At 35.2% G+C, this 27,689-nt stretch overlaps 1 protein-coding gene across 1 annotated transcript; it reads right to left on the bottom strand.

Annotated features, from left to right (window-relative positions):
• Positions 1–27,689, bottom strand: LOC127801613 (structural maintenance of chromosomes flexible hinge domain-containing protein GMI1). Its single transcript, XM_052336888.1, has 38 exons — positions 27,565–27,689; positions 26,938–27,318; positions 26,807–26,836; positions 26,383–26,469; positions 26,249–26,304; positions 24,482–24,565; positions 23,149–23,221; positions 22,325–22,380; positions 22,106–22,211; positions 21,947–22,015; positions 21,361–21,447; positions 20,791–20,841; positions 20,418–20,547; positions 20,189–20,250; positions 19,955–20,083; positions 18,760–18,850; positions 18,605–18,639; positions 17,929–18,004; positions 17,634–17,816; positions 17,298–17,456; positions 16,753–16,774; positions 16,547–16,661; positions 16,346–16,465; positions 15,693–16,016; positions 15,463–15,572; positions 10,046–10,223; positions 9,841–9,949; positions 9,623–9,717; positions 8,033–8,137; positions 5,937–6,003; positions 3,937–4,022; positions 3,541–3,822; positions 3,243–3,470; positions 2,728–2,842; positions 1,487–1,667; positions 1,212–1,403; positions 670–978; positions 1–356 (listed from the first exon to the last, which is right to left on the bottom strand). The coding sequence occupies exons 2-38, from the start codon at positions 27,316–27,318 to the stop codon at positions 107–109; spliced, it is 4,833 nt and encodes a 1,610-aa protein (XP_052192848.1). The 5' UTR covers positions 27,565–27,689; the 3' UTR covers positions 1–106.

The raw sequence follows: 27,689 nt of genomic DNA, 5'->3' as shown, positions 1-27,689 counted from the left end.
TGAAAAGACGAATTCTTTTTTCTTTTTTTAAGACTTTCCAATCAATATTCAGAGACCAACAAAGATGTCATTGAATCAGGAATAAGAGCCACTAGGATTGGCCATACTATATACGTACCCCAAGATGCAGCAGCAAGGGTCCCTTCTCTTCCAAGAACTCCTTATATCTGTCTCTTATATTCTCAAACTTTTGCAAGGTTTTCTCATGAGCTTTAGTCTCTTCCTCTATCTCATTAAATATTTGTCTTAAATTCAACTTCTTTTCTTCAACCTCCTTCAGATTATCCATGGCATGCAGAGAGCGATGCAATTTGCTTGTTGGTTTATTAACAACTGGAAACTGAATCTCCGGTTCCCTAAAGCAACCAAACCAACCAAACAAGTTTAGGGGAAAGAGGTCAGTGGAAATTGAACTGCAGGCTTTAGAGAATACAAGATTGTGCAAAATTTCATGAACAATTGTAAATAGAAAAAAAGGCTAAAATCTTCTACTCTAATTTTTGAAATACTAAACCTTGTTGTAGACAGTTGTTGAGATTTAATTTTGCTGTACAATTGTTGAATCAAAATGATCATGAGATGCGTAGACAAGAATTTCTACTGAAATATAAATTGTGCAAGATGCATGGACAGAATTGCCATTGAATGCAAGTTATGCACGGCACATACCACTGCCCAACAGCAAGAACTCCATTTGCTCTCATGATCCCACCATCCAGGGAGACTGCACCATGTTTTATGCAGGACCTAGCAATTTTCATGTTTTCCCTAGTTTCATAAACTTGAAGCTCACCGAAAAGACAGTAGAATAAAGTCTCCCGAAGACCATGACCAGCTTCTGTCCTTGTGTACATATGATGGAACCCAAGATTTATCATGTTAACTGCATATCCTAGAAAACCTGGAGGAGTATTTCCACCTGGTAAGGTAGGTAATGGCAATGATAAACCTTGGGTTCCAACTTCTCCTGTATATGGTCTGCAGAAAAATTTCAGTCTGAAGTTAAAACACAATTTACTTTCTTCCCAAATATTAGCCAATTCACTTCCTACACATGCCTATAGCTTTTTATTTCACAGAGAACTCAATTTTAAAACATTGCCAAACAAAAATATTAGCATTTTTCTAAAAACGTTTGTCATGTCAAAGAATAAAATTTTACCAATTAAAAATGATGTTTCAGAATATAATTAATGTGCTTTTCACAGTACCTTGTATCTTCAAGGCAGATTACAAGATACCGACCACATACAGGCCTGCCCAGTGCTGTGGCAATTGCATAAAGATCATGTGCGGGATCCACATTTCCATCTTGTTCATATTTCTCCAGATAATCTGCAGCTGCATAGGAATTGCACACAATTGCAAGCATCTGATCCTCCCCCAAGTAAGCTGCCAATATTCTGCATGAGAAAGCATCTGATCAACACCTAGGTCATTGTTAGGTGCGCACCAAAGTCGAATACAGAGTTAAGTATCAGACAACCTGCTAAGCTCATTGCTTTTAACTGTTCCAAGAAATGCTACAACACCAAGTACATTCTTTAAGAAGGAATGTTGTCTATTCTGCAAATGAAATTCTCTAAACAATCTGCAGATAACAGCAGCCGCAGAGTCTGCCTTGCTTTCAATCAGTTCCATTGTTGATTCTCTCCACGTCAAGCTGCCTGATTGATTGAACATATTAAGATCCAAGGAAGGCATTAAGTAATAAACTAACAGCAGCAATGCTCTGAGCAACTGCTTTGATTACAGATACCTAAAATAGCAGAACTATGATTCCTGAGTTGCTTTTTAATTACTAGGTGCATATATAACTACGTTTCTTCAAAAAAAAGTTTTATTCAAGAGGTATAACAAGATAAAAATTTAGGATCTTCCACTTTTAGGGTCATAATCAATTTTTTTTATGCAAGCTGAAATTAAAACTTTAAATACCCAGGCAACCTAAGAAGCACATCTAAAATACATGGGACAAAGTTACAACATATATATGTACAGAGACTAACAAAAATAAATATATCTGTATATTACAATAATAACTTCTTTTTTCAATTCTTATACAACATAATATGTTGTTATTTTTACACTACAACAATAATCCCAAGCCTCAATCCCACAAGATAGGGGTTTGCTACATGAATTATAGACCTCCATCCATCTTTTGCCTATATGGTCATATCCTCTCATTTGTCTAGAATGGGGTATGATCCAACAAGTTTTACACTGATTGTTAGTTATGTAACACAACTCTCCTTTATACTACAACAACATATCAAGCCTTCATCCCACTATTTGGGGTCAACTACTTGAAATCTAGCCCTCCGCTCATTCTATCTATGATTCATGGTTGCTGATTTCTACAGTAATTACTACATAATTTGCTCTTCTGTTATTCAAGTGATAGACATGTGTCCTCAACTTGAAGGATGTTTGGTTTTACAATATTAACACACATATCAGAAGCATATTTAACAGACGTTAAAGAGTGTTCATGGCTCAATAAATTGTCCACATAACATAAGTGCTGCAACTACAAGAAGTTGAGAGCATAGAAATCACAAGCCAAGTAATACTCAACACACGTACAAAGGACCGAATGTCAGATGCCTTTTAACATAATACTTCTACACATGCAAACACATTCAAATCCAAGAACCAGAGTAGCTGAAAAATAAAAAAGGTTGTGTTCACAGAAAAGGAGAAAAATAATCTGAAGATGAAGACCTTGCAACCTAGAAACTTCTTCCTCAACTTCAACTTTTTTGACATTGAGCATCTTTAATGCCTCCTCGTGACATCCAACTTCCAGGCCGTATTTATGAACATCCATCTCAAGTTCCTGCAGGAAGGAAGCACACCTATGTAAACAAAAAGAAGACAAGAAAAAAGGTTCTGATATAAATTCATGTTTCCCGTCAGTCACAAGGTACTTAGCTTAAGGTAGCTGAAGATAGCATTTTAAACTACAACAGAGAACTCAAACTGGGCATACTATATGGTCTAACTAGCCCAACCAACAAAGTTTAGAAGGTTCTTTTTTCTTGTTTCTTCTAACTTTTCACCATAGATAGCTAGCTATCATATCAAGTATGGACATTTATTAGCTCAAAAGGAATTTTTGGTAATCAATTCATGGAATTTATGATGCAGGCAACTTAATGAACTGATATAGTTCATATAAATGTTATAACTGTATTTCCTCCAAATAACTAATACCCAGGTAACTACTATTTCTGTACCTTCAGATCTTTCAAGATTGAAACCACCAAGTTTTCTACATCCTTATCAGTTGATGAGTCACAGAGAAAAGAGAGCCTGCCAACAGAACACTGCTGATGTACACCGTCTTGTTCAAGTTTTGGAACTTTAAGAACAGATAAGTCGTGAAGGGGAGGGCCCCTTCCGTCCAAGTTCAGTGATTGGATGTTGTCAGGCTCCACTTGTGAAGCTTCCAGGACGACATGAACCTATGTATAAGCAAAATTATAAAGACCAAACTCCTTAAAAAAATGAAAACTTGCTCCAAGATTTTTATACCTTGATGGTCACATGGAGCTCTGGGTAACGCGAGTGAGAAGCTATAAGATTGACCATCCCTTCCTCTTGGGGAAGGGAAATAGAACGAACTAGGCAGCGCCCATAGCAGAAACTATATGTTGCTGAATCATTGGCATCCAAGGACCCCGATTTTATTATAAGTGTATGAGATTGGCCACTTGACTCTTCATCATGGATGGTTTCATCCACTTCATCTTCAGAGTTTACAATTTCAAAGACTATGTTTTCCAGAACAGATCCAGCTATGCAACACTTAGGTACCTAATCATTAGGGAAAAAAAAAAGAAAAGAAATAGAGCTTGGTGGTCAAATTCAGATAAAAAAAGGTGATTGAAGGATATAAAAAGATGAAAATTGACGTAAAGAAATACAAACCATGAATGCAGTTTTCAGCACTCTCTTCTCTGTTTGGAACTCTTTCTTGAAGATTATTTTCTCATTAAATAAAACAGAGATAGATACTGTAGAAAACACAGGTTAAAACAATGAGCCTACTAGAGAAATTTTTTTTTTTGGGGGGGGGGGGGGTGTAGGAGATATGCAGTAAATAAAGAATATAAAATGCTGCTGGCAACGGAAGGCCTAGTCTTAGTTGAGAATATAGTGCAAGAAGCATGATTAGTTGAAAAAAATGCAGAATCATTTACTTCTCTCCATAAAAAAATCGAGGCCCAATCACTCTAGAAACTGAACCAATTTCAAACTGCATTTCCATACCAAGTGGTACTAAATTCTACTCTTTGCACCAATAATTGAAGGATATACTTCCATCCAAGAGGAGGGCTCCTCCCGAGATTGCCTTTTTGTCTAGTCTACACCTTACAGTACTATTCTGAAAACTGTCAAACTAAAAACAAGAGGTCAGCTTTTGACGCAATGGCACTTCATGCATAAGTAGAGTGGAGAATCGAAGGATCACTTGCTTTTCTGTAGTCACGGTGTTAGAAAGTGTTCAGGTTTTTTATTCCATGTTTTTAGCATTTAGTGGGTTATGCTGGCCTCAGTGAGGGACATTTTGTTTGCTCGGGTTCGGGTTCGGGTTCTTCACCTCGGAAGTAGAGACATTGTTGGCTTCTTACTCCATTTCTTGTGCTGTAAACACATTTGGTGGGAGAGGTATAATAGAACATATGAAGGCAGGGCACATTCAATTCATACCCTTACATTCAATCTCTACCCTTAAGGTTCCTTCTGCGTTTCACATTTTTTGCACTGTTTGTTTTCATTCGCTTTCTTTATCATCTTTCTCCCAATTTCTTAACAAGCTGCAGTAGTTCTTAGTTTTCATGTTCTTTGTTTATTATTAATAGTTTTGAGAAAATCCTTTCAATCACATAGAATTGGTCAGTAACATAAAACAATTAGAGGATTCCTTAACCTAGCCCATTTTCATTTTCTATGAGTTATGTCAACCGCAATCTCTCCATCTTACATGTATAAGTTGGTAACGCAGAACACTAATCATTAGTCACCTCTTTCTGTTAGTTCTATAAATCATACCAGCACCAATCTTTCCACCCTAATAGTCTATGTGAGATTCAGTACATAAGTTGTTCACCAAAACTTTATATTTAAACTTGTCATTTACTCTCCTTTCATTTCATTCACTAGAAAATAGTATTGTAGACAAATAACATGCTAAGTAATACCTCATCTTGTTCACATCTAAGCAATTTATCCATATCTGATGCAAAAATGAAGAGTTAAAACAGAGATACACATAAGAAACATTTATCCAAGGATATATAAAAACCATATTGGCACCTTTCTGCTCTCCATATGTCTTTATTAGCATTCTACTAATCGCTTCCATTATTGTATAAAATCAAAGTTATAGAATAAAAAGCAAAATAATGTTATGTTATTAATTTAAGCACCTCTAAGTTATCAACCTCATAAAATCGCATTCTTGAAAGCAAGCTTGAGATTGCCTCCCTCTCAAGCAATGATTGCATATTGTTTTGGTCTTTTTTGCCTTATTGTCTAAACCCATTATTAAATTATTTAGACAATCTTTGTTTGAAATCCCACCCAAACACACAACATGCACATGCGCATGCACAAAAAAGTAGGTATGCAATTCTGTTTACATGTAAAAGATTTTATAGTGAATATTTCGGAGGAAATTACTTTATATTGAACCAAAATACAGCAAAAAGCATAAGTATAGACTATACTAGTTTACATACCAAAGAATTCCTACAGGCATTATATTTTAAGGTCATGACATCTGATGATAAATTTCACACATTTTCTATATCATTAATCAAGATTAGTTAAATTCTAATTCAAGATAGAAAGAGGTAACTACATGAACAATTTACAAGGGGAGACAATGAAAGGAGTGCATCAAGTATCATGTGTGCGGTTCCTACCTTTTTTTCCATAGCCCTCTGTAACTTCCAAGAGGCCACTCAGGTTAATGCACCCACACTCATCGACCTGCATTAGAAAGATGACATTGAGGAAAGTTGCAGAATTTATAATTGCACTCGAGATAGAAAAACATAAATCAAACCTTTTTTAAGTGCTTAAAATATAACGTGAAAAAAAGGGGAGAGTAATTGTCTGACATGCCAATTACATTCAAAGCCTCCCTAGCTAATGTAGGGAACCCAAATGACACCTTTAGCTCGGGAGGCCTTGGATATATTACTTGGTCCTATGACCCCATAAGTCACCTTCAACTAGAACTTCTCAGTGAGGACTTGTGGTGTTACAAGTCCTATTAGAGCCAACACAAGACCAGTACATGTGGTTGCAAGCTAGGAAAGGGTTCTGAGACTGGTGTGGGTTTGATTGACAAGGATTTATATTCTGGCAATGATGCTATGACACAAACAAATATTGGTACTTTACTGGTGAGGCCTAGGGGTATATTAGTTGCTTCCATGAACCCATAAGTCACCCTCAGTAAGCACTTTATATGTGGACCCGTGATGATACAGTTCTCGTGTCTGTTCTTATTGCCTAAACCCATATTATCCAAGACCTTTCTCATTTTCTTTTATCACTAAGAATGTTTTTTGGCCTATGATGTAGATAGAACATGATCTCAGAAGTTTTTCCCTATTTTATCTTCAACTGATGCTACTTCTAACCCTTCCTTGTGGATTAATTTTTTATTTCTTTTGTTTCCAAGGAACCACAGCTTTTCATCTAGGCATTCTCAATTTCTGGCACACTTCTGCAGAAGTAAATAAACAAATGGATAAGAAACATAAACTATCACCTCAATTTGTTAATGATAACTGCATTGTTATTGCTATTTAATGTACTATTCTAGACCTGATCTTGTAAATGAAGGCATATCCGTGATTTTTGGTAAATACTACATGATTATGCTAACCCCTATTACATTCCATAGGCACCGGCATTACCGTGTCAATGTGAGCTACAAAGTCACCATCTATGATTAACAGTAATGCCTGCCTGCCATAATAGGAGCTGTGGCAGTGGCACAGTTTTGAGATCAAACAAATGCAGCAGCAGTAAATGAAGGCACAGTTTTACCATAAACATGTATGTTTGGTTTTAAACTATATTTTGGAGAAAGTAATTTTCTTTATATGATTAAAAAATTATATATTATCAGTTCAATATTATTTTTGAATCATTGTCCTTTTAAGAAAACAAATAAGAGAACTCAATTGGTCGTCATCCCAAGATCCAAACTCATCACACCCATCCAGCTGTCAATATCTTGGGTTAGCTTGCCTCCTTTTCCACACTCTGGGCACCCCCATTCTTCATCCATCTCATAACACCACATGAGATACGTGCGCACGCGTGCACACAGAGTACTGTTCAAACCATGATGCAACTCTGAGACCTCTAAACATTAGAGAAAGAAGATAAATAAAGAAAAACACATCCAGAAAGACTTATGCAAGCATTCTATTCAGTCTGTTGCCTATTTCAAGCCTTCAGTATGCAAAATACCCTGTATGGCTTGTAGTGGGGTGTGGCTTTGAGATTTTTTGAAACAAGTAGTTTCTTGCCATTGATGGAGAAACTCTACCAAGCAGTTTAGCCAAAAGAAAATATAATTCTCTCTTTGTGTGTGCGTGTGTTGCTCACTTCCCCGCAGTCCCTCTAATGATTTTGCAAATTCCTGCATTGAAGGCCTTGTTGGAGTCAGTGTAACGGTTGTAAATTGCCCTAATAGGTGCTGAACCCATTATAACAACAGTTATAACCATTATCTTAGTAGCCAAAAATCCAAACACTAAATTAGAGTTCAGAAATCAAGACATTTTGAAACCATTGCTTAATAGTTCTAGCCTATTTGTAAAACATTGGTTCTAACAACTAGCAACAACTTGTTCACCTAAGGTTAATTCAACCCACAAGCACATATCCTGTTTGCAGCACCAGTGAGAATTCTCATGAAACTTTATATATGAAGAATATTCTTAATTTAATAGGAAGTGACTTATAATGATGCTATAAGATGCTAAATAGCACTCACCTTATGGGTAGAAGTAGAACCAGCATGATCTCGGAAACAAAGTCCATCCACATTGAACTGAACTTGCAAGCCCTCCTCAACATGGTTACCATATGGATCAAACATCTGGCAACATATGTTAGTGCTACTAAGAGTAAAAATCTTTCTATACATGCATTTAAGGATCTAACTCATTAAGGCATAATTGAGAGAAGCACAAAAACAGCACCAAAGAAAATACATAATGTAAATATCCAACTTTAACCATACAATGACCTATCAGTAGGGTAAAGAGTGTCTAAACATAAATATTAAATCAAGACCTGCCCGATATGATGACGATTGGCTACTCTCAAAGTTATATATAAAATATGTCAACAAAATATGTGGAATGCATGTTTAATAAAAACAGAAATGTGGATGATTCATAGTGAGACTTGAAGATCAAGTTATTCCCAAAGAAGATTGATTTTTCAAAAGAAAGAGATTATTATGCTTCTTAGCCAAAGAATTAAGACATGATGGATAAAGCAGAGAAGAGCATCCAAAATTTTATTTATTCAAAAATTCCTTTTAGAGCTAAAAAGTAAGTTATATCAGACCACTTTAACACAATTTTTGTTGTATAGCGTTGATTTTTGGGTAGTTAAGTACCAACATGTGCAAACTATGAGGACATTACAGTGGATGTGCCATCATATAAGGAAAAAGAAAGAGATTTAGAAATAAGATCATCTAGAATAAAGTGGAAGTGGAACTTGTTGAAAATAAGATGAGGGTTTTTATTTGGGCCCCCCAACAAAATACATGGCAATTGTTTAATCCAATTTCTTATATAAGTATTTTCTTTCCTTTTAAAGTAAACAAAGTTGCACTAAAAGAATAAATAAAAGAAAAGAGCTTTACTGCCGAAAACGGAGCACTATAAAATGAATAATAGCGCAGCAAAGTTGCACTAAAAAAGGAGCTTTATTGCTTATAAAAAAAAAGTTGCATTACATAAAAAAAAAAATTATATTGCCATTGCTTTTATTAATATAATACAAGAAAGGATACTAGAAGATTATCCTACCCCTTAAAGAAAAGAAAAGCTATATATTGCAAAATGTTAGATGAGAAGAATAAATGTAACATCCAAAGCAAATTAAAATTGGAACAAGACCAAAACACCCTCTCACGAATGGCCAGGCCTCAATGTTTAACTGGTCCAAACACATACAACTATTTAAACATTCAGTTAGTGGTGAGGTTTGAACCCAATATCTTTTCTTGCATGTTAACCATCATCTCATTCAAAAATTTTATCATTTTTTATATAATTATTTTTACTCTCAACAGCACGCAATGCATGTTAATGGAGTGTGCATGATAAAGCGATGGAAATACTTTGAATTTCAATTGTATTCCCTTATTCTCAAAATACTGAAATATATGGTCATCAGTTGCTGTAACTTGTTTTCTTTTTCTTGCATGTTTGATTTGATTGAGAGTTATTATTCATAAAATATAAAAATAACAAGACAGCCAACTGACTAATGTGCATTCAATTGCATTGTCACGGGAACAGGTAGAAATTATGGCCTCTAAAATGGTATCACTGCCTTCAAGTACCTCAAATATAAGCTCCTTGATAGCTTGTCCTGGAAGTAGTTGCTTATCCAAATCTTTTGGTTGGATTGTAACGCTTTGTAAGTATCCAGGAAGAACTGATAAAAAGATCAAACAAGGAACTAAAAACCTCAATGAAAAGAAGGCAACTGATTTCTTATGCACCATGTACTTCCTTTTGGAAAGGCTATAAATTGTGAATTAAAAACAATTTGGAATACCTTCACATGGGATGGACATGGGGAATAACTCATCTGATTGAGAGATAACCAAAGTGGCTTCATAATGTGGCCGTATCTTATCCAGCTGTGTACTTACTACCAATGCATCCTGCAGAGTTATAAGATTCAAATAGTGGCACCCATCAAGAACGTTTGAATGCGACAATGAGAGGGCCATTATGACCAGCATGCTCATAAACTATACCTTGATTGTCAACGTCAATCGATCGGGTGACAGATCCAATTTCATATTATGCACTTTACAAAGAACCATCCTTCCCGAGATAATCTTGATTACTACTTTCGGAACACATGCAAAGGGCATCCGATTGTTGTACATATCATAGCATGCAATTGAAATTGGTGGGGAAGACATACCAACCCTGTCCAAAAAATTTATTTTTCAGTTACAATTATACAACATACCGAGCCTTTATCACACTATCTAGGACCACTACATGGCTACATGAATTCTAGCTCGCTAGTCATTTCTATCCATAGTCTTATCTTTTATAAAGCCCCCTTATAACTCATATAATATATAAGGGTTTCCCACCATGATTTTCTTCACATTCCTTTACCTCTTTTGCTAAATACTAGTTCCATTTCATCTACTCTCCTTATAGGAGCCATGATTGGTCTTTTTCTCACTTGACCAAACCATCTTAATCAAGTCCCACATATCTCTTATGTTTAATAAGAGCCACTCCGACCTTATTATGAATAACCTCATTTCTAGTTCTTGTATGGTCATACCTGCATTCAGCATCCTCAAAACATCCAACACGCACTTAATGAACAAGAAGACAACTAGTGTCAAAACAAAGAATAGAGGCAATAAATCTGCTACAAAACATCACTTGGGTGCAACATCCACAACAGATGCAAAGGAAAATTAATATGATCAATATTATGCTAAGTAGCATGTTTATGGGACAGGTTACAAATCTAGACAGGTAGCCAGATTGCTTTCTTTTTGACTTTGGAAATTATTATTTTGAGAAAATAAATAATATCCAGAACAAAGATTAAGATCTTGATTAAATCCACTATTTAATTGTGTATTCTACAATTTAATTGAAGATCCAAAATCCAATTGATCAATTCCAATTGTGCTGGAACTTGAAATCATCATAACATTTTTTTTTAACATTATTGGGCTGTAGTTCTTTTTTCTTATTGCTGAAAATAAATAATTCAATATATAGGGCCACAAATGTATTTTTAAATAAGTAATGCTATCTTAAAGTTTAGCCATTTAAAAGTGATCTATAAAGTTTATTTTTTGGGCTATTGGGTATTAAGCTATCATGGAATTAATGTGTAGAGACATAAGTTATATTTCTAAATTGATGAGGGGCCAATTTGGAAATATTAAAAGTTGTTAACTGCTTTTAGCAGTTATATAAAGGAGTTATGGTCCCCAATTGATAGTTATGTTTTCATATCTCTGCATCCCCATCAACAGAGAAATTCTAAGAACTATGAATCAATTGGAAGATCAAAAAATCCGTTTTGATTAATCATAACAATGGATACAAGTACCCTTCCGTTTATTGTTTATTTTATTCTTAGTGATTTGACATGAATGTTCTTGGAATTTGGATAATAATTCTACAAGTGATATCAGAGCGGTTTTCATGTTGAATCATTAAGAAAATCAAAGCCGTGGCCAGTGGCCACGACATCAAGGATGGCAGCGGCCAAATGGCCGCTGCCTTAAAGAAAATGAAAAGCCGTGGCCACTAAGGAAAGCAGCGGCTATATGGCCGCTGCACTAAGAAAGGAAATAGCCGCGGCCTCCAGGCCATCAGCTAGGAGAGGGAGAAAGGCATTAGATGCTTGGCTTGTTACCCTAAGATTCTGAAATAATACAGTTATGCCACTTGGCCATTTCTGTCTTAGTGACTTACAAATTAAGTCACACAATGCCGTTATACTTTAAGCTAAGAATTCAACAAGAAAAAAATTACCTGGAAACCAATGTGAAAGAAAGTGAAACTAACACCACTTCAGGGGTTGAATACGAATGACAAGGACTTTGTAATTTGTAATTGAATCCTCTAATTTGTGCTAGATAATATATTGATACAAACATGGAAATACATGTCAGATTAGGGCATCTTATGGTCAAAATTATTTAACATGCTCCTTAAATCAAAGATGATTAACGAGTGAATAAAGAGCACTGTAGCACATTTTTACAAAAATATAGAGAAGTTCAAAGTTGTGAGAAGTGATAGATGGATCAAGCTAATGATCCATGAAGTGGAACATTGGGAAGGCTGGTTCAGTAGAGGTTGTGAGAGACAAAAATCTCAGAAAAACAATTGATTTTTTACCTGGTAGGTTAACAATGGACCGCAAATAGTGGGAAGAAGGTTTGGTATGTTGTTGTTGTAGGTTAAAAATGAAAACTGTCTAATTACTGAGACATCTAACGGAAAGGTCTAGCAGATAAATAGTAGGATTTGCATGTAGACTTTGAGAAAAAACATGTGTTAGGACTTGTAGAAGAAATAGAAAGACTCGTCTAATTACAATTGGATTACATTAAGGATCTACACTAAACTACTTTTTTGCTACTAATATAGATAAAGTAACAATGCACATCCAATAAGAGGTGCTATGGGGTATGTTATTTGCAGATCATATTGATATCTTGAATCAATTTTTTTTATTAAAAAAAGATAAAACAATTAAGGATATTACCCAGAATCAAGACTAGATGGTTAAAATGATGAAGTGTGTCTAGCATTATGCAATTGTAAAATACGAGCATGACTAACTTGACTAAAGGATGTTAACATGTGCAAAATATGAGCATGACTAAAGGACATTATGATTGATGTGTGGCCACGCACAGAAAGATAGACTTAGACATGAAATAATACTTAATAAGATTGTAGTGCTTTGATGATAAAATATGCGAGAGGTGCCCTTAAACATGTATGGTCAACCAATCAAATAAAGAAATTTGTGGCAACAGAGGTAGAGAAAGAACCAAAAGAAAAAAAAAATGTATAGTTGCATGTGTAGGGTCAACTAATGGAATAAAAGAAGTTTGTAGCAAAGAAGGTAGGGGAAGATTAAACCCAAACCCCCCACACAAAAAAAAAAAAAAAAAAAATTGGTGGAGAAACAAGGTATGGTGTAACAAGGCAATGCAACAAATAGCAGCATGAATAGATATGACTGGATTGCTAGTATTCATGCAATAAGCCCACCTAGTGTGATTGAAGCTTGGGATTATTGCTGTTCTATTGTTTGGCTACGTTGAACCACATTCAATATCCATATTTCAATGAAAATCTTTTTATTTTATTGATAAAATTTGTTACTCCCGAAGTCAATAACTAGAAGCTCACATTATCTACTATTAACAACAAAAACAATTATAGGCTTCAATCTAACTAGGTGGGGTTGGCTACAAGAATTCCAGACCTCCATTCATTTTATCAATAGCCATATCCTCTATAAATCCATTTATAGGGTTTTCCACAAGGTTTTCTTTGCACTTCCTCCACCTCTTTTGCCACAACCTTATCCACTCCTATGTTTTAAAAAATGGCACCAAGCCTTGAGGTTAACAAAAAAAATCAAATGACACTGAATTTAAGATATTATTTGTTTGTTTCTCTCACATCTCTTCCCTTCCCTTCTCTCTATTTTCCCTTCGTAGGTGGCCAGTAAGGGTTACCCATTGCCAGTTGTTGACGATCAGTCTTCCCCATTGCCGACCATTGGGGATGGGGAAGGGACCCCATACCATTAGTGATTGGGAAGAAACCTTATCGCACATCTCTCTCTATACACACGCAAACACATATTTGATTCATCCAGTCAGCAAGGTCACCAATGTCGACTCTCTCTCTCTCTCTCTCCTTCCTAAATCCTCCATGGAACCCAAACATCATGAGCTCCAAATCTAGTTACTTGGGTTTGCGATCAAATTTATTTATTTTTAGTTTTAAATTTTTGAATAAAGAAAGGGGTGAAGGTATTTTTGGAATTTAAAAAAGTAATTGACATTTGACGACAAGGGGGTACATGTATAATAACCTCGAGGGAGTTTAGAGCTTTTTTTTTAAAACACAAGGGCAACGCGTGCAATTTGGGCAAACCTCACTAGTGGTCTAAGAAATTTACCCTATGCATAATCACGCCAATAAAGTTATTGCATAATTGTTAAGACATTTCATAAAATCTCTTTATTTTGATTGATACATTAAATCCTTTTTGTCATAGCACCAAAAATATTTTTGGAATCATACATTGCCATAATTGGAGTTTTTCTTAAAAGTAATGCTTTCCTACAAATTTTTTAGGTAATTGCTTGAGTTCCCAAATTACTTAGAATTATACAATAACCTATATCCCAAGTGGACAAATTTCCAGCCAATACTCACTGATCCAATCAGAAAATATTAGAACACATCAATATGGACCTGATGGGGGTTAACCTACTTGAAAATATTACAACCATTCCACCTTTTATAGTATTATGATTTATTATATTTATATTATATTCACATCAAAATGTAATTATAATTATATCCTTTAAATATATATTATATCTATTTTATTATATAAGAAAAGATCTTATTTTGATGTTTGAAACTATGTCAATCAAGTGATTACCTTAAATACTCTTTCTTAAAAGAACAAAACAATAAATAAAAAAAAAAAAATTGTTTCTAGCCTTTTAGTTATGACCGCCAAATCACCAATAAACTTGTGAACAACTTTACCATTGCACCCAGACGCGTCTACATTTAAGGATTGCCTTAAAAAATAAAATTAAACTACAACTACCATGTATCACCCTTAAAATATTCTACGTTTTTTACTTCTTGTATGTGGGTAGCATGAGCCACTCCTCTAGTATTTACCTATATTATAATATGTGTGATGCTAGTGATAAATATTATTATTCATTATAATACTTATTAGTTTTATTACTTTAAGAATGAGAATAGAAGAGAAACTAACAGGTTAAGCTTTTAGATAAAATGGTGGTTAACAATTTAACAAAAACTATTTCATTTCATCTAGGTAAAGTAACATCACCTGTAGTTGCTTGATACTAAGTATCTTAAACAGAAAATTTCATATATCTAGCAGCATTCAAAACATGGCAAATAAAAATTATAACATAAAAAGAAAGCAAGAACAGAAGTAGAAAAATAACTTCCAAGGAAAAAGACAACAATTTAAATATTAAGTATCAGCAAGAAAACACAATTTACAAGTGTATATTTCTCTTCCTTGCATTCCATAGAAGGTAAATTATCATCCTTAAAACACAAAAGATTCTCAATTTTGGTCATATTATGCAAGAATCATACTTGTGTGCAACTTCAAAAGATGATAACTAACTATTAACAGTAGTATGAATCCACCAACTTGTAGGATCATGCTCATTCATATATGTAGGATCAAAACAAATAACAAAGGGAAAGTAATTTCATCGGAAAGATATCAGACCTAGGTGAGACTCAGCACATTTTGACACAACATCATATCAAGCCTCAATCCCAATAGGTGAGCAGATCACACTTTGACAAATGTACATAAAAGAGTTCTACATACCACAAGCCTAGAAAGTATGAGGTGCCTTACCATGTAATGTAGGGTAGACTCTCTCCATCATTTATTTGCCCCCATCTGCCAACCTCAGACGATGCCTTAACGTCTACTCTTCTTTCGCAAGTCATAGAATTCACCCCTCTCTAAAATAGTAAAATTCCATCACATAAACATAAGAATTCGGTGATACGGGTACAAACAGGATTTTGTCATGATAAATTCCAAAACCTAAAGTTTGCGAAGAATTTTAGTAAATGACTTACAAGAAAAAATGAAAATATATAAACACCAGCTTTCTGAAATATGTGTGCAAACTTGCATCCCACAGAAAATATATATAAACCATATAACCCTTTACGGGATGAAGGTGATACGTATACAGAATATAGATCAATAAAATCTTGGTCACTCTTGAAAATATCCCTGAATTTAATTTGCATCCCCATCTCTAAGTTTTCTTTCACAATGCACTTCTGGTTTAAATTCTTAGAAGAACTGGCAGGACTAGAGGAGGCAGAATGAACAACTGCAACAATTTCCTTGGGAGGAACATGTCCAGCATACACTGTAGAATTGTTGGGTAATGCCTGAAACAGAATGCGATATTTTACAAATGATTATTAGCTCCTGAAACAGAATGTGATATACTATAAAAGACTAGTAGCTAAAATTCTGTTCAGAGTTCCAATTATTACGACTATTCAATCAGAGTATGGAATTGTCTTAATAACTGGAACTCAGGGAAAGGGAAAGGGAGAGGGAAATTAAGTTAGTGCATCCCAGTTTTGGACACAAGATGTGACATATACAGACCTCCTCAAGTCCATCTCATTTTGATAAATAAAAATTTTCTGCAATGGCTAGGCCCTTCAATTGACAAATAAATATTTTTTGACAAAAAGGAGGATATACCTACCCCTTCAGCAACACCCAGCTCTTGACAATGCTTTCCGCTCAATATTTCAATTGTATATGGCAATTTCTGCCGATTCTTCTCAACTACACGCTCCCACTCACCAGCTTCCATGGTCAGACACTGGTATTTGTAACTCAAGATGAGAAAACAAATTAAAATGGAAAACTACACTTTAGGGGAAAATCATGCTAGATTTCTGACCTTCCCAGATTCTATCACAGAAATGGGTAAGGAGATGGAATCACGGATATCAATACTGGTATGTTCATCATGCAATGTGAGGGCACAACCATTCTCAATTGGGACAGCTAGTGGCCTGAAGGTAATAATTGCCAAATACTATGACTACTAGAAAGAAATTGGCTTAAATAATGGTTATTGACAAGCAAAATTAAAAGATTATATACCTGCAAATCAGGCGAGCCTCCCCTAAAAAGAAGCAAGAGACAAGATGTGAGTACTATTAAAAAGGAATAATTCATCTATCTATTAGAGGCATTCAGCTTTAACAATATAAAGCCAGGGTATGAATACAAAAAAAATAAAAAAATCAGTGGATTCGTGCTGCAATTCTTTGTATGTTCTACTCGAATTTGAAAATTGCATTTCTTCAACAAAACTAATTAAATAATTACATAATCAGCAAATACCTAGGTTACACTCCCAAGCTAGAAATAAAGATAAACGCAAGTCAGATTTGAGGCTTATTCTCACTAGCTAGAAATAACTTGATATCCATGAAACCATTTCCTCATGGCTTATGATTTTGGTACCAATGACATTCTAATTCTATGGGGTCTTGGGTAAGTTTCATAATTTTATGTTTGTTCCGCCATTACATTTGTTCTATGCCTCGGTTCCCCAAATTTTCTCAACTCAAACTTCTGGCACAATTAACAACCAAACTTAAGACAGCAGAAAAATCAATCAGCATTATTAATAGATGACATACCACCTGCATCGCCTTGGAATCCTTCAATCAGAATGTACTCTAAGGTCGCATACACATTGTTCTTGTGGCATCCAGCACATGCTCCTTTCAGAATTTTCAGTTTCTGCCCCGACACCCAGGAAGCTCCCTTTCTTCGAATCACTTTGTGAACCCTCAAAACTACAAGATCAAACCATTAATGTAACAAATAAATAAATTAGAGCAAAATCATTTAGAGTAATAATTGATTAAAAATAACAAAGAAGGATTTTTTTCAATGATTGGGATCCATGTATAAAAAAAGTAAACATAATGTAAATAATATGCCATGTCCCATTACGCTCCTTGCAAACTTACTATTAGAAGAAATGCCGAGTCTCTTCTTGTTTGAGGGGTTGACTACAAGAACAGGTTCATCATCACCACATTCAACTTCCTCATCATAACGATCATGCATCTGACAAATCCATTCCTGATACATCTTCTCTACTTGCAAAAGTGTCTGTTGCTTCCCATCCTTATAAATTTTGAGATTTATCTCTACAAATGATTTTCTATTAGGTTCTTAATTTCAAACTTTAAATACAATTTTCAACATTACATAATTCACATGGAAAATCATAGCCTAACATGAATGGTTGCGAAACATCACCTTGTTCTATCTCCAAGGGCATGCCACCGAAGTTCTTCAGAGCAGTAGTATAAGGATGGTGTTGTGCTAAATCAGTCTAATATACTCAAGAGCCAGATCAATCAGAAACACTACACCCATGTGCTACAACTCTTCAGAAAAGTAAGAATTTAAAGATGCAGCACCAAGACCAATGTTTATTGGGTGAAACAACAAGAACTTCTAGTACCCTCAACCAGTATGCAACAGAGTAAATAGGTCTACCTCTAAGAACCAAAAAAAAAAAAAGAAAAAGAAAACTTTCATTTACTATGAAGATATTAACATGTTATAGGAAAGTATGCAACATGAATAAACTTTAAGAGGCTCATATCACGAACACTGCAAGTAGAAAAAAGGGAAGATCAAGAATAGTATGGGAAATACTACTTGTCAACAAAAATGTCACAAAAATATAAAGATTGCGACACCACAAATCCAAGGAATTCAAAAGGAGAAGGTAATTTATTTAAGTTGACAATCAAGGTACCAGGAGAATCCAGTCAAAATGCTTAAGATAGAAGCTCATAAAACATGTGCATGCTTGATTGTTCACATGCCAATTTTATATATGTGTTATGTTCAACAATTCAGTTGTAAATGTAAAGGACTTAACAGGACACTTCATTCACGCGTCCTAGTTGTCAAAAATATATACCTTTGATGGTGTTGGATTAAACCCAGCATCAGTTTCTGCAATTAAAAAGGTTCTTGATGAAGATACCAACCCAGAATTTGGAAAAGAACCATACTTGCAGGCATGAGGGGTTAATAAATAATTTACTAAGTGTTCAGAAAATAAAGCATATCTACCTATAAAGCATTTCACTCTTGCCAAGCTTTGTTTCAAAATTCGTGCTTTGTCTCCCACTTTTAGCTTAGGTTCCATAAAAGGAAGCAATTTCTGCAATTAAGCACAATGACACTAGCTATGAAAATTGCACATTCAATAGACTTAGCAAAGGGAATTTCCAAATATGCCTGAGACAGGCAGAAACCAAGTACAGGCATACACATTCACATCAAATGAAAACAAAACATCCAAATGATGGATACAAATATCATACTTCACATATATAATTTCTTCAAGACTTTTTCAAAGAAATCAAAGCAAATTTTTCCTAGTAAGCATATAACAAGAGACCAAGACCAGCTTACTGTGCAATCCCCAACAGAATGATAACAACACTCCTGGGAAATGTTTAAAACAGCTATTACTTAAAAATAAACTTTAGGCCCATCTTCCTACTTGTGGTTCAAAAGGGTGTCAACTAGTGCACAAGGCACCCCACTTGCAAGTGTAGGTGGAAGGTCATATAGCGCACACAGCCTTACCCTTGTTTTGCAAAAGACTGTTCCCACAACTTCAATCCGTTAGCTTTCACTAACCAAGAAGCAAACTTAAAGTTTCGACCAGGACTCTCCTCTCTTGTCTTCCTAGCTATAAACTAAAGGAGATCGAGAAATAAAGTTCTCTATTTTTCTGTATATCAAATACACTGATTCCTCTTTTTTCTTATAGAGGAAGAGTACAACATAATAGGAAAGAATATACATAATATTCCTACAATATACTTTATCAATCAAGGAAGTGATTTGGGGTATCAATTACACAGATTGGAGATAATTCCCATTAGTCAAAGAGGGAAATTAGCTCCTTTCCATTTCTACACTAGCTCTAGTTTAGCAGGGGAAAATTACACTACATTATGACTACTAGACTTGGATTTCTGGAATGGTACTGTATCTTTAACATTCATATATTTTTTTTCCATCTCATGCAAAACCTTTCATTCTGAATTAGATACCACTTGACCCCGACAACCATGGATTTCTCTGCATTTTCTATCGTTAATTGTCATTTCTACGCTCAACTAGACTAACACTAAAAATTCTACCAATTTCAACAAACTTCTCAGAAATAGCACCAATAGAAGATCCATTTTGTATTTGCAGTGCACCATTTAACATCAACTGATAAATAAAAACTGTAATGCATTCAACTCACCCAGCGAGCATCTGGAAGAAGACGACCCAACCGTCGAACAGAAACACGACTAAAGGTTTCAAATCTTTCTGAAAGTCCACATCCTTCCGTTTCCAACTTTTCCAAAATTCGATCAATATTCTCCTTTCCCTTTAATTGCTCGCACACAAACAGCCACCCATATACAAACAACACTATGAAAAAAATTCCAAATTTTACAACTAAGAGATAAAAAAATGAAAAGAACTGTTATACCTCCACTATTGGAAAATAAACAAACTTCAGACGAGCATTTGCTTCTTGAGATACTCGTGTTCCTAAGAAAGTGGAAATCTTAGATGTTAAAAGCATTCAAAAACCTTTGCATTTGATGAAGAAAAGCATATATTATTGATGTCTTCTTCAAGAGGGATAGGCAGGGAGGGGTATGGAATATGGAATATAACTATAAAATCATCTCATTTGCATGATAAAGCCTATTTACTTGCACTACTGGATGCCATGACACTTTGGATAATGTGGAGTTGTAGAACAAACTCTGGACCATTGCAGGAATGTATGTTTGTAATAGCAACCTCACCGCCCTGTATCTCTGCTAAATCAACCCCATTAACCTGCAAAAGAATTAACAATTTTCATGGGATTCCTTAATAGTTTTAGGACAAATGAGATGAAAATGTAATTGAAGAGTAAATAACATCAGTCAATATGAACCCAAAACAGAACTAAAAACTCAAGTTTAGAGAACACAATGTGGGCACAGCTAACCAGTGTAATGTGGATCTTGACAAAGCAAATTTATTGAGAAAGCCAAACAACAGAATTAAGCAAATATAGGTGTTGACAACATATCAAACCTGAAATTCAATTGGCATGGTTGTTCTGCCTGTAATCGATATTTCATCACACTGCACATGCACGTAAACTAAAATAAGACGTGGTATATAGTGCATGCTGGATATATCAAAGGGATAGTAGTAATCGTATTAATACTGGTTAGCCAAAAATATAAAGACCAGTCATCAATGAAGATGCAATAACATTGTGCCAGTCTAGGAAGGCTGGTTTTAAACAAATTAGAGAATTTTCTAACACTTCCCATAAAAATGTGATGTCCTTCAACAAGTCATAAAAAACAAATTCGAAAATGGTATTAAAACTGTTTAATATCATCATACTTCATCCAGCTTGAGAGTGAGCACTAGCACATAGCTGTATTAGCATGGTATACAGCTACATTAGTATGAGTGTATATGCAAGTTCAAGCATATTAACTTCCTATATATGCTAGAGTACACTCACATTCACTTTTGTGTTTCTAGAATTATCTTGTTAAAGTAACACAAGTAATATTAGAGTGCAACTATATAACAATTATTCACAGATTTAGCTTCAAAATGAAGGCATCGATCTAGAAGTAACCAAACCTGTATATATGGAAAATAGATGTCCTTCAATTTGCATTGGAGTTGAGCTATGTCCAAGCCTTTTCTTTTAGGATCAAAAATCTCAACCTATCAAATTTTGTATAAAATACAATTCAAGATATTCAACAACACCATTAAAAAAAAAGGAAAAATATGTGTGCAAAATAAACTACCGCACATGAAACTAAAAATACAATTTGCTTTCGTAAGATCTCAACATGGCAAATGGGCTATAAAAAGATTAATTGATACTCCAAATCAGGAGACAATATAAACATCTTATAAAGGGTAAACTTTCATACAAAAATGACACTCCCTTGACACTTGCAAAACAACAAGACTCATACACCAGGGATGCCCTTTATAGTATGAAGTTAACACACATTTTAATAAGCTTACACAGAATGGAGGAATAAAGGGCACCCAATGAGTACAGTCTCAGTTTGTAATTTTCCAAGAAAGCATAATATATAGAAATAGAAAGAGGTAATTCATTGTTAATTTATATTATTATTTTCACTCTAAACATGTCCTTCACGTGTAGCACTCCTGGACAGTGAAAAAGAAAACCATCTTAGGCAGTTACCTTGGTAAAGGAACCTTGAGGTGATCTCGTTATTTCATCTTCTGTCAGTTGCCTAATGCCACCCTCAGTCTAAAAAGAAAATTCATGAGGATTTCAAAACAAAGAGTAGGATAAAAAAGAGACTGTTAGAACAAGAGGGAAACAAGTAGGCTTTGATACCGTCCATCTCTTTTCTGAATTAGAACTGCTTAGTAAAGTGTCTCTCTCTAGACGCAAAGAGTAGACCTTCTTTGATTCTTTAGTCTTAGAAGACACCAAAGCATTCCTGAAGCAACCAAGTTAAACGAATAAAAATGTTGTAAACATGAAAATGCATTCTTCAACATGATTAAACAAAAAATAAATAAATAAAAATTTTCTGCCATAAAATAAATATACCTTCCCAGATGCATGGAAGCAATCGGTCCTCCATACCCAAACATCCCAAAAAAAGGCTGTAGTTAAGGAAAAAAACTTTTCATAAAAGAATATTTTACCCACAAAAACTACAAAGGTTTCAAGAAGTAACTAATGGCACTCATCTAACATGATAATTATGGGTCCCATCGCACATAGAATAAAGACAAAATCTCATTAACTTTAGTCACAAACATAGCTGGAGATGTATACATTGGAGAGATCGAACACGACTACTAGAAGTTACACATTTCATGGCTTCACTAAAAGTTCAAACAAGATGTCATAGTTGATGGGAAACCTGATAAAGGACTCCAAGGTTCCTAAATTTAGGCACCATCTTGGGTACCAGGCTAGTAGATAGTGGTCATTAACTGAGTTGGGAAAAGGCACCAATGATTCTGTAATTGTGTAGATCAAGCTTGTTTGGTAATATGAATTTGCTAATATAGCTGAAAAAGATGTAGATAATTTCAATCAATTTATTTAAAACCTTCCATTTCTATGTTAGTCCTATTTGAGAAAATAATAAAATGTCTTCCAAATCTGAAGGAGTGGAGATTTTATCTGCCACATCAAATTAAAGCAACTTGATTACTAGCTACCTGAATATGACTACAAGGGAAAGGGTAGTGACACCATAGCGGGAAACATAATCCCTCTATACCAATCATCCAGCCACCACAGACATCCCAAGAATGCCTGCCCAAGAATCCTTGAGCAAAAAATCAGCCTTTCTTCACACAAACTTCACATTTCTTGCTAACTATACATTTAAATGGGAAAGTTATCATCACTAATCATACCATTAAATATGGTGGTTTCCCACCTATACCACGGCCCCTTGATGACCTGTGCAAAGAAGCGCCAATCTTTCCCCTGTAAATATAATAAAGATAAGACTTCAACGCTAAATATAGCATTAAATTCAAAGAAAACCCTACAATGTAAAATAACACCATAATTAAAGCATTAACAAGAACAGCTCTTGCAACCCAGAGAAGAATATATAATAAGGCAAAGAATTAACAAGTCCCCACCTGAAATTATAGATACATATCATCTGACTTCTACATTTATCTAGCACCTCAAAGTATCAAACAAGGTAGGAATAAGAAACACATCATAAGGCAAAGAATTAACATGTCCCCACCTGAAATTATAGATACATGTCATCTGACTTCTACATTTATCTAGCACCTCAAAGTATCAAACAAGGTAGGAATAAGAAACACATTATGTGCCAAACTGAGGAATTGAGAATTAGAGGAACAGATTGATTCATTGAACCAGTTACTTATGCAGTGTCAAATGTATTTCTAGTGTACATACAAAGTGCGTTTATAATTTTTTTTTATCAAATCTATCTTCTATTCTTTGTTACATTTTCAATTCAAATATTTCACTTCCATTCAGAGGAGAAATCCTTTTACAAAGAAAATTTGTACTAAAAGTTACCCTACAGAGAACTAAGGCTACCACAGTAAATTGAATTCAAAAGAAATCCCTCAAGAGTAAATATGATGCAGAAAAGCATGCAACAATGTCTACAAAAAATCATGCAACTGCCAACCATACATGCCTGCAGTTTTCAATAAAAAAAAATCCTGAAACAAGCAATTTTATCAACAAAAAAAAAGTATTAAAGGGGACACTACCCACTTGCAAAATATAGAAAGAAATGAAGTACTATCCGATCCCTAAACCTGCCACAAATAAATAAATATATAAAGTTCTCTGGTGTCTAGAAATTCAAAGGAAGTATATCCAACCCATTTGCAACCCAACTATACAATGGACAATTTTACTCTTTACAACCACCACCAAATAACCTGGATATATCTCTACCAAATCACCATTAGTAAGCATAATGGCACCATGGTCACAGCTTCCCCTATTACTCATATGAAACTAACATTCCAAGAAAAGAAATATCAAAAACAAACCAGAAGAATTGATCAAATTTCAATTTTAAAGGGAAGGTTGGGAACACGTCAATTTTATTATCTGAGTGGAATCTTTTAAAGAGACTCAATGACTCACGTTGCAAAGCCAACTGAGGAGCATCATCCAATAAATAATCCAACAAGTTTTACCTTCCAAGTCCAAAAATGCAATTAAGAAAGTACCGCATCATACCACTTTGCTATGGAGTTCTCTTCGCTACCATCCATTCCAGGGCCAGTATCAAAAATTAAAATTCTATCATCAGTGAGATCAACACTGCAAACAATCAATCGTTAGTTGGTTTGAGTAAAAGATATATGGCATTTAATACTATTAGCCAAAACAGATCCCATAAAACTAAGTTCAGAACAAGTATAGATTAGATAAAGATCTGACATTTCGAAAGGAAAAGAAACACACACACTATTATCAATTAATAAATATAATAAGTTTACGAAGACTCAAAAAAAAAAAAACAGAAATTAAATCAGAAACTGAAAAGCTCTTCATACGCTATCTGAAATACAAAATAATAGCAAAACAGACTCCGTAGTAAGTTTTATTATTTTTCAATGTCTCCCATATATCCTGCATTAATGCATTTTCCTTGAGAGCATTTTGTTCTATTTGGCTTATTGGTCCAATTACAAGAAAAATCTGAAGAAAAAACTCAAAAGAGAGTAAAAACCTTAAGTTAAATATGCGGGCGAACCATGTACTTGAACTGCAAACAAAGTTGAACTGCAGGCATTTATTTAAATATTGTTGAATCCACAATTATTACATGATTTGTAAGCTATATCCTTGCAGCCAAGGCCCACAAGTGGGATTGAGCTTAGTACTGTTATTATTTGTCGACGTTGTCAAATCCAGAATAAGTGAATTTACTGCTACTCAGGTTGACTTTAACCTGCTCAAAGACACAAAATACCTCTCCCCTACATCTTTACAAGAACCAACTACTTAATACTCCGCTAAATGTCTCATAACTACACTTGATGACTGGGTGATTCTTATAGGTGAGGAAGATAATGAAGTTGTGAAATGGCTGGTTGTCCTGGCCTTGGGAACTTTCAGCACAACACTCTCTCTTGAACTCTGGGATGTCATATCCTTTTCATAAGGAATCAATATCCAAGACAACAGGTTTCCTTACTTATCAAAGAACTCATGTGTTGTATATCCTCTATTCTTTATTGCTTGAGCACCAATGCAGCACTTGCCGAGGGATGGCTTTTGATTGAATGCTCCATTTTGCACCCGCCAACATCTATCCAATACCCAGCAGCACCCACTCGAAACCATAAAAAGTGCTGGGTATTGCATTGGCTATCCAGCAGGTACCTACCGGAAAAACATAAAGTACGGGCCACTACATCCGCCGGAGCTGTTCTCTTGCTGTTGTCACCCAGTATCAATTTGAATAAAAATCTATTACGACTCAACTAAACTTCCACTAAGGTCTTCATACCCTGAGGGTTGGTGAACCAACCATGAAGAGATCAATATATTGAACAAACTCTCAGATAGTACAGAAAGTGTATTGAGTTTGAGAGAATCATCTCAAAGGGTTTTAGCTATGGAACACGCCAACAAAATTGACCTAACATTTAACATTATATATGTTCCTACGTTTTTATTTTGTAGAAAGATAAGCACCAATTTAGAGAATTACTTATCTAAAACTTAATGAACAGAAAATCCTCCATATAATCAGGACTAATCATATTTTATTCAATATTTTATGAGCCGTTTCCTTGCAACATAGGATTCCACCCTTTCAGTGGTGCCATTTCCACACTTTACATGTATTTGGGTAGTTGGCATCTATTCATTTGGCTCCATTATTCCCTTTTTTACTCAAGTGTGAACATAAAAGAATCACTTCACGAAGACAAAAAATGTACTAGGGGATTCAAATAGAACAAAGAATGGAATAGATATCACAGCATTGATTACCTAATTAATCTTCTCTCGTCAACACTGTTAGACCATACAGCTTGCAACGAATTGTCCTGGTCAACAAGTAGAATAAAGTAACTACTCAATAGAAAAGCAACATCCACAACAGAACCAATTTAGAAGAAACTCACAATGAGATCTGCAAGAGCGGTCTCAAAGGAGTATTCGTGTGGTAGCTCCCTCAGCATTTCAGTATCCGGAGTCAAATCCCACATGTTCTACAACCACAGAGTGTCACAATCAATCAACAAAAAAGACAATGTTTGTATAATCACCAACTATAACTGGAACTAGGATGTCTGGAAGAAAAAAAACCTTTAAAAAACCTAACGAAACAATATTCCTTTTCCAACATGCATCTATTCATTTTCTTACCTTAAACTAAGATAAATTAATTAATATACCAACAAATCCTTAATATTCTCTACCTATCTTCTTTCTCCTTCCCCTTTCCTTTCCCTCCACAGAATAAAGTTACGAATCAGCAGTTACGAACCGTTTCTATTGCCCAATTCGTCTATTTATGATATGTAAAATGCAAAGTACACTACCAACCTCGTAAGTTTCGGCTTCCCCGGACCCATCCTGTTCCATAACGAACAAAATATCAACAAAAAACATCCAATACAACCTCTTATTAAAGATCGATGAAACAGAGCGAGAGTGAAGATCAAGTATATATATACATGAAGCCTCAGAATGTGGTACTTATTGGGCTGAAATTTCCGAAAACTGATTCTTGTTCCCAACACATCATCAAAAGCATCCACAAAACACAAGTTTCTGCTCCTCCAGTCGACTCTCCTCTTGGGCTTCGGAGACCCGGATTCCCTAATAGTCTTGAAATACTCTGCCTTCACTAAGTGCACAAACTCTTCCAAATCCAAGTCCATTTCGGGGTCTCGGATTGTAAGCCCCAAGCTGGTGCCGTTCGGCAACAGAACTCGAAACTTATACACCTTCCCCACGCCGGGGGCGTCGTCGTCGCCGTTCTCCACGTAGTCCGTGAAAAGCCTCTTGCAAGGCCATCCGAATGATTTGCCTTCACTGCTCGGCCTCTTGTTCATCTATCAAACAAAGAACTAGTGTAAATACATATATATATATATACACACATGGATGCAGAAACAACGGGAGGATGTCGAACAGGTGGAAATGGCGAATTACGGTTGCAGAGACTTGCAGAGAAGACAAAGAGACTGAAAGCGAGGGAGGGAGCGGGGGAGAGAGAAGAGAGGGTTTTTGAAGCCAAAGCAAAGCGTTAAGCGGAGACGTCGATATGTATGCATGAGAGAGAGAGAGAGAGAGAGCACCGGGAGTCGGTGCTTTTTGAGACGTTGGACTGGTGATAGCTGGTGCCTGTTGGGAAGCAATCGATATGGAGACACTACAATCTGTTTGGTGCGTACATTGTACTGCGCCACGTGCCGATAGCGGG

The sequence above is a fragment of the Diospyros lotus genome, chromosome 1 (assembly GCF_014633365.1).
Source record: "Diospyros lotus cultivar Yz01 chromosome 1, ASM1463336v1, whole genome shotgun sequence".
NCBI lineage: Eukaryota > Viridiplantae > Streptophyta > Magnoliopsida > Ericales > Ebenaceae > Diospyros > Diospyros lotus.
Note: the sequence above shows the minus strand (reverse complement) of the source record. Positions and strands in the feature narration are given on the sequence as shown.

Coding starts and splice junctions, on each gene's coding strand:
- LOC127801613 (XM_052336888.1), bottom strand. CDS start 27,318: ATGAACAAGAGGCCGAGCAGTGAAGGCAAATCATTCGGATGGCCTTGC. Junction 20,251..20,417: donor CATGGCATCCAGTAGTGCAA/GTAAATAGGCTT, acceptor CCACTTTCTTAG/GAACACGAGTATCTCAAGAA. Junction 17,817..17,928: donor GCCCTTGGAGATAGAACAAG/GTGATGTTTCGC, acceptor AATCATTTGTAG/AGATAAATCTCAAAATTTAT.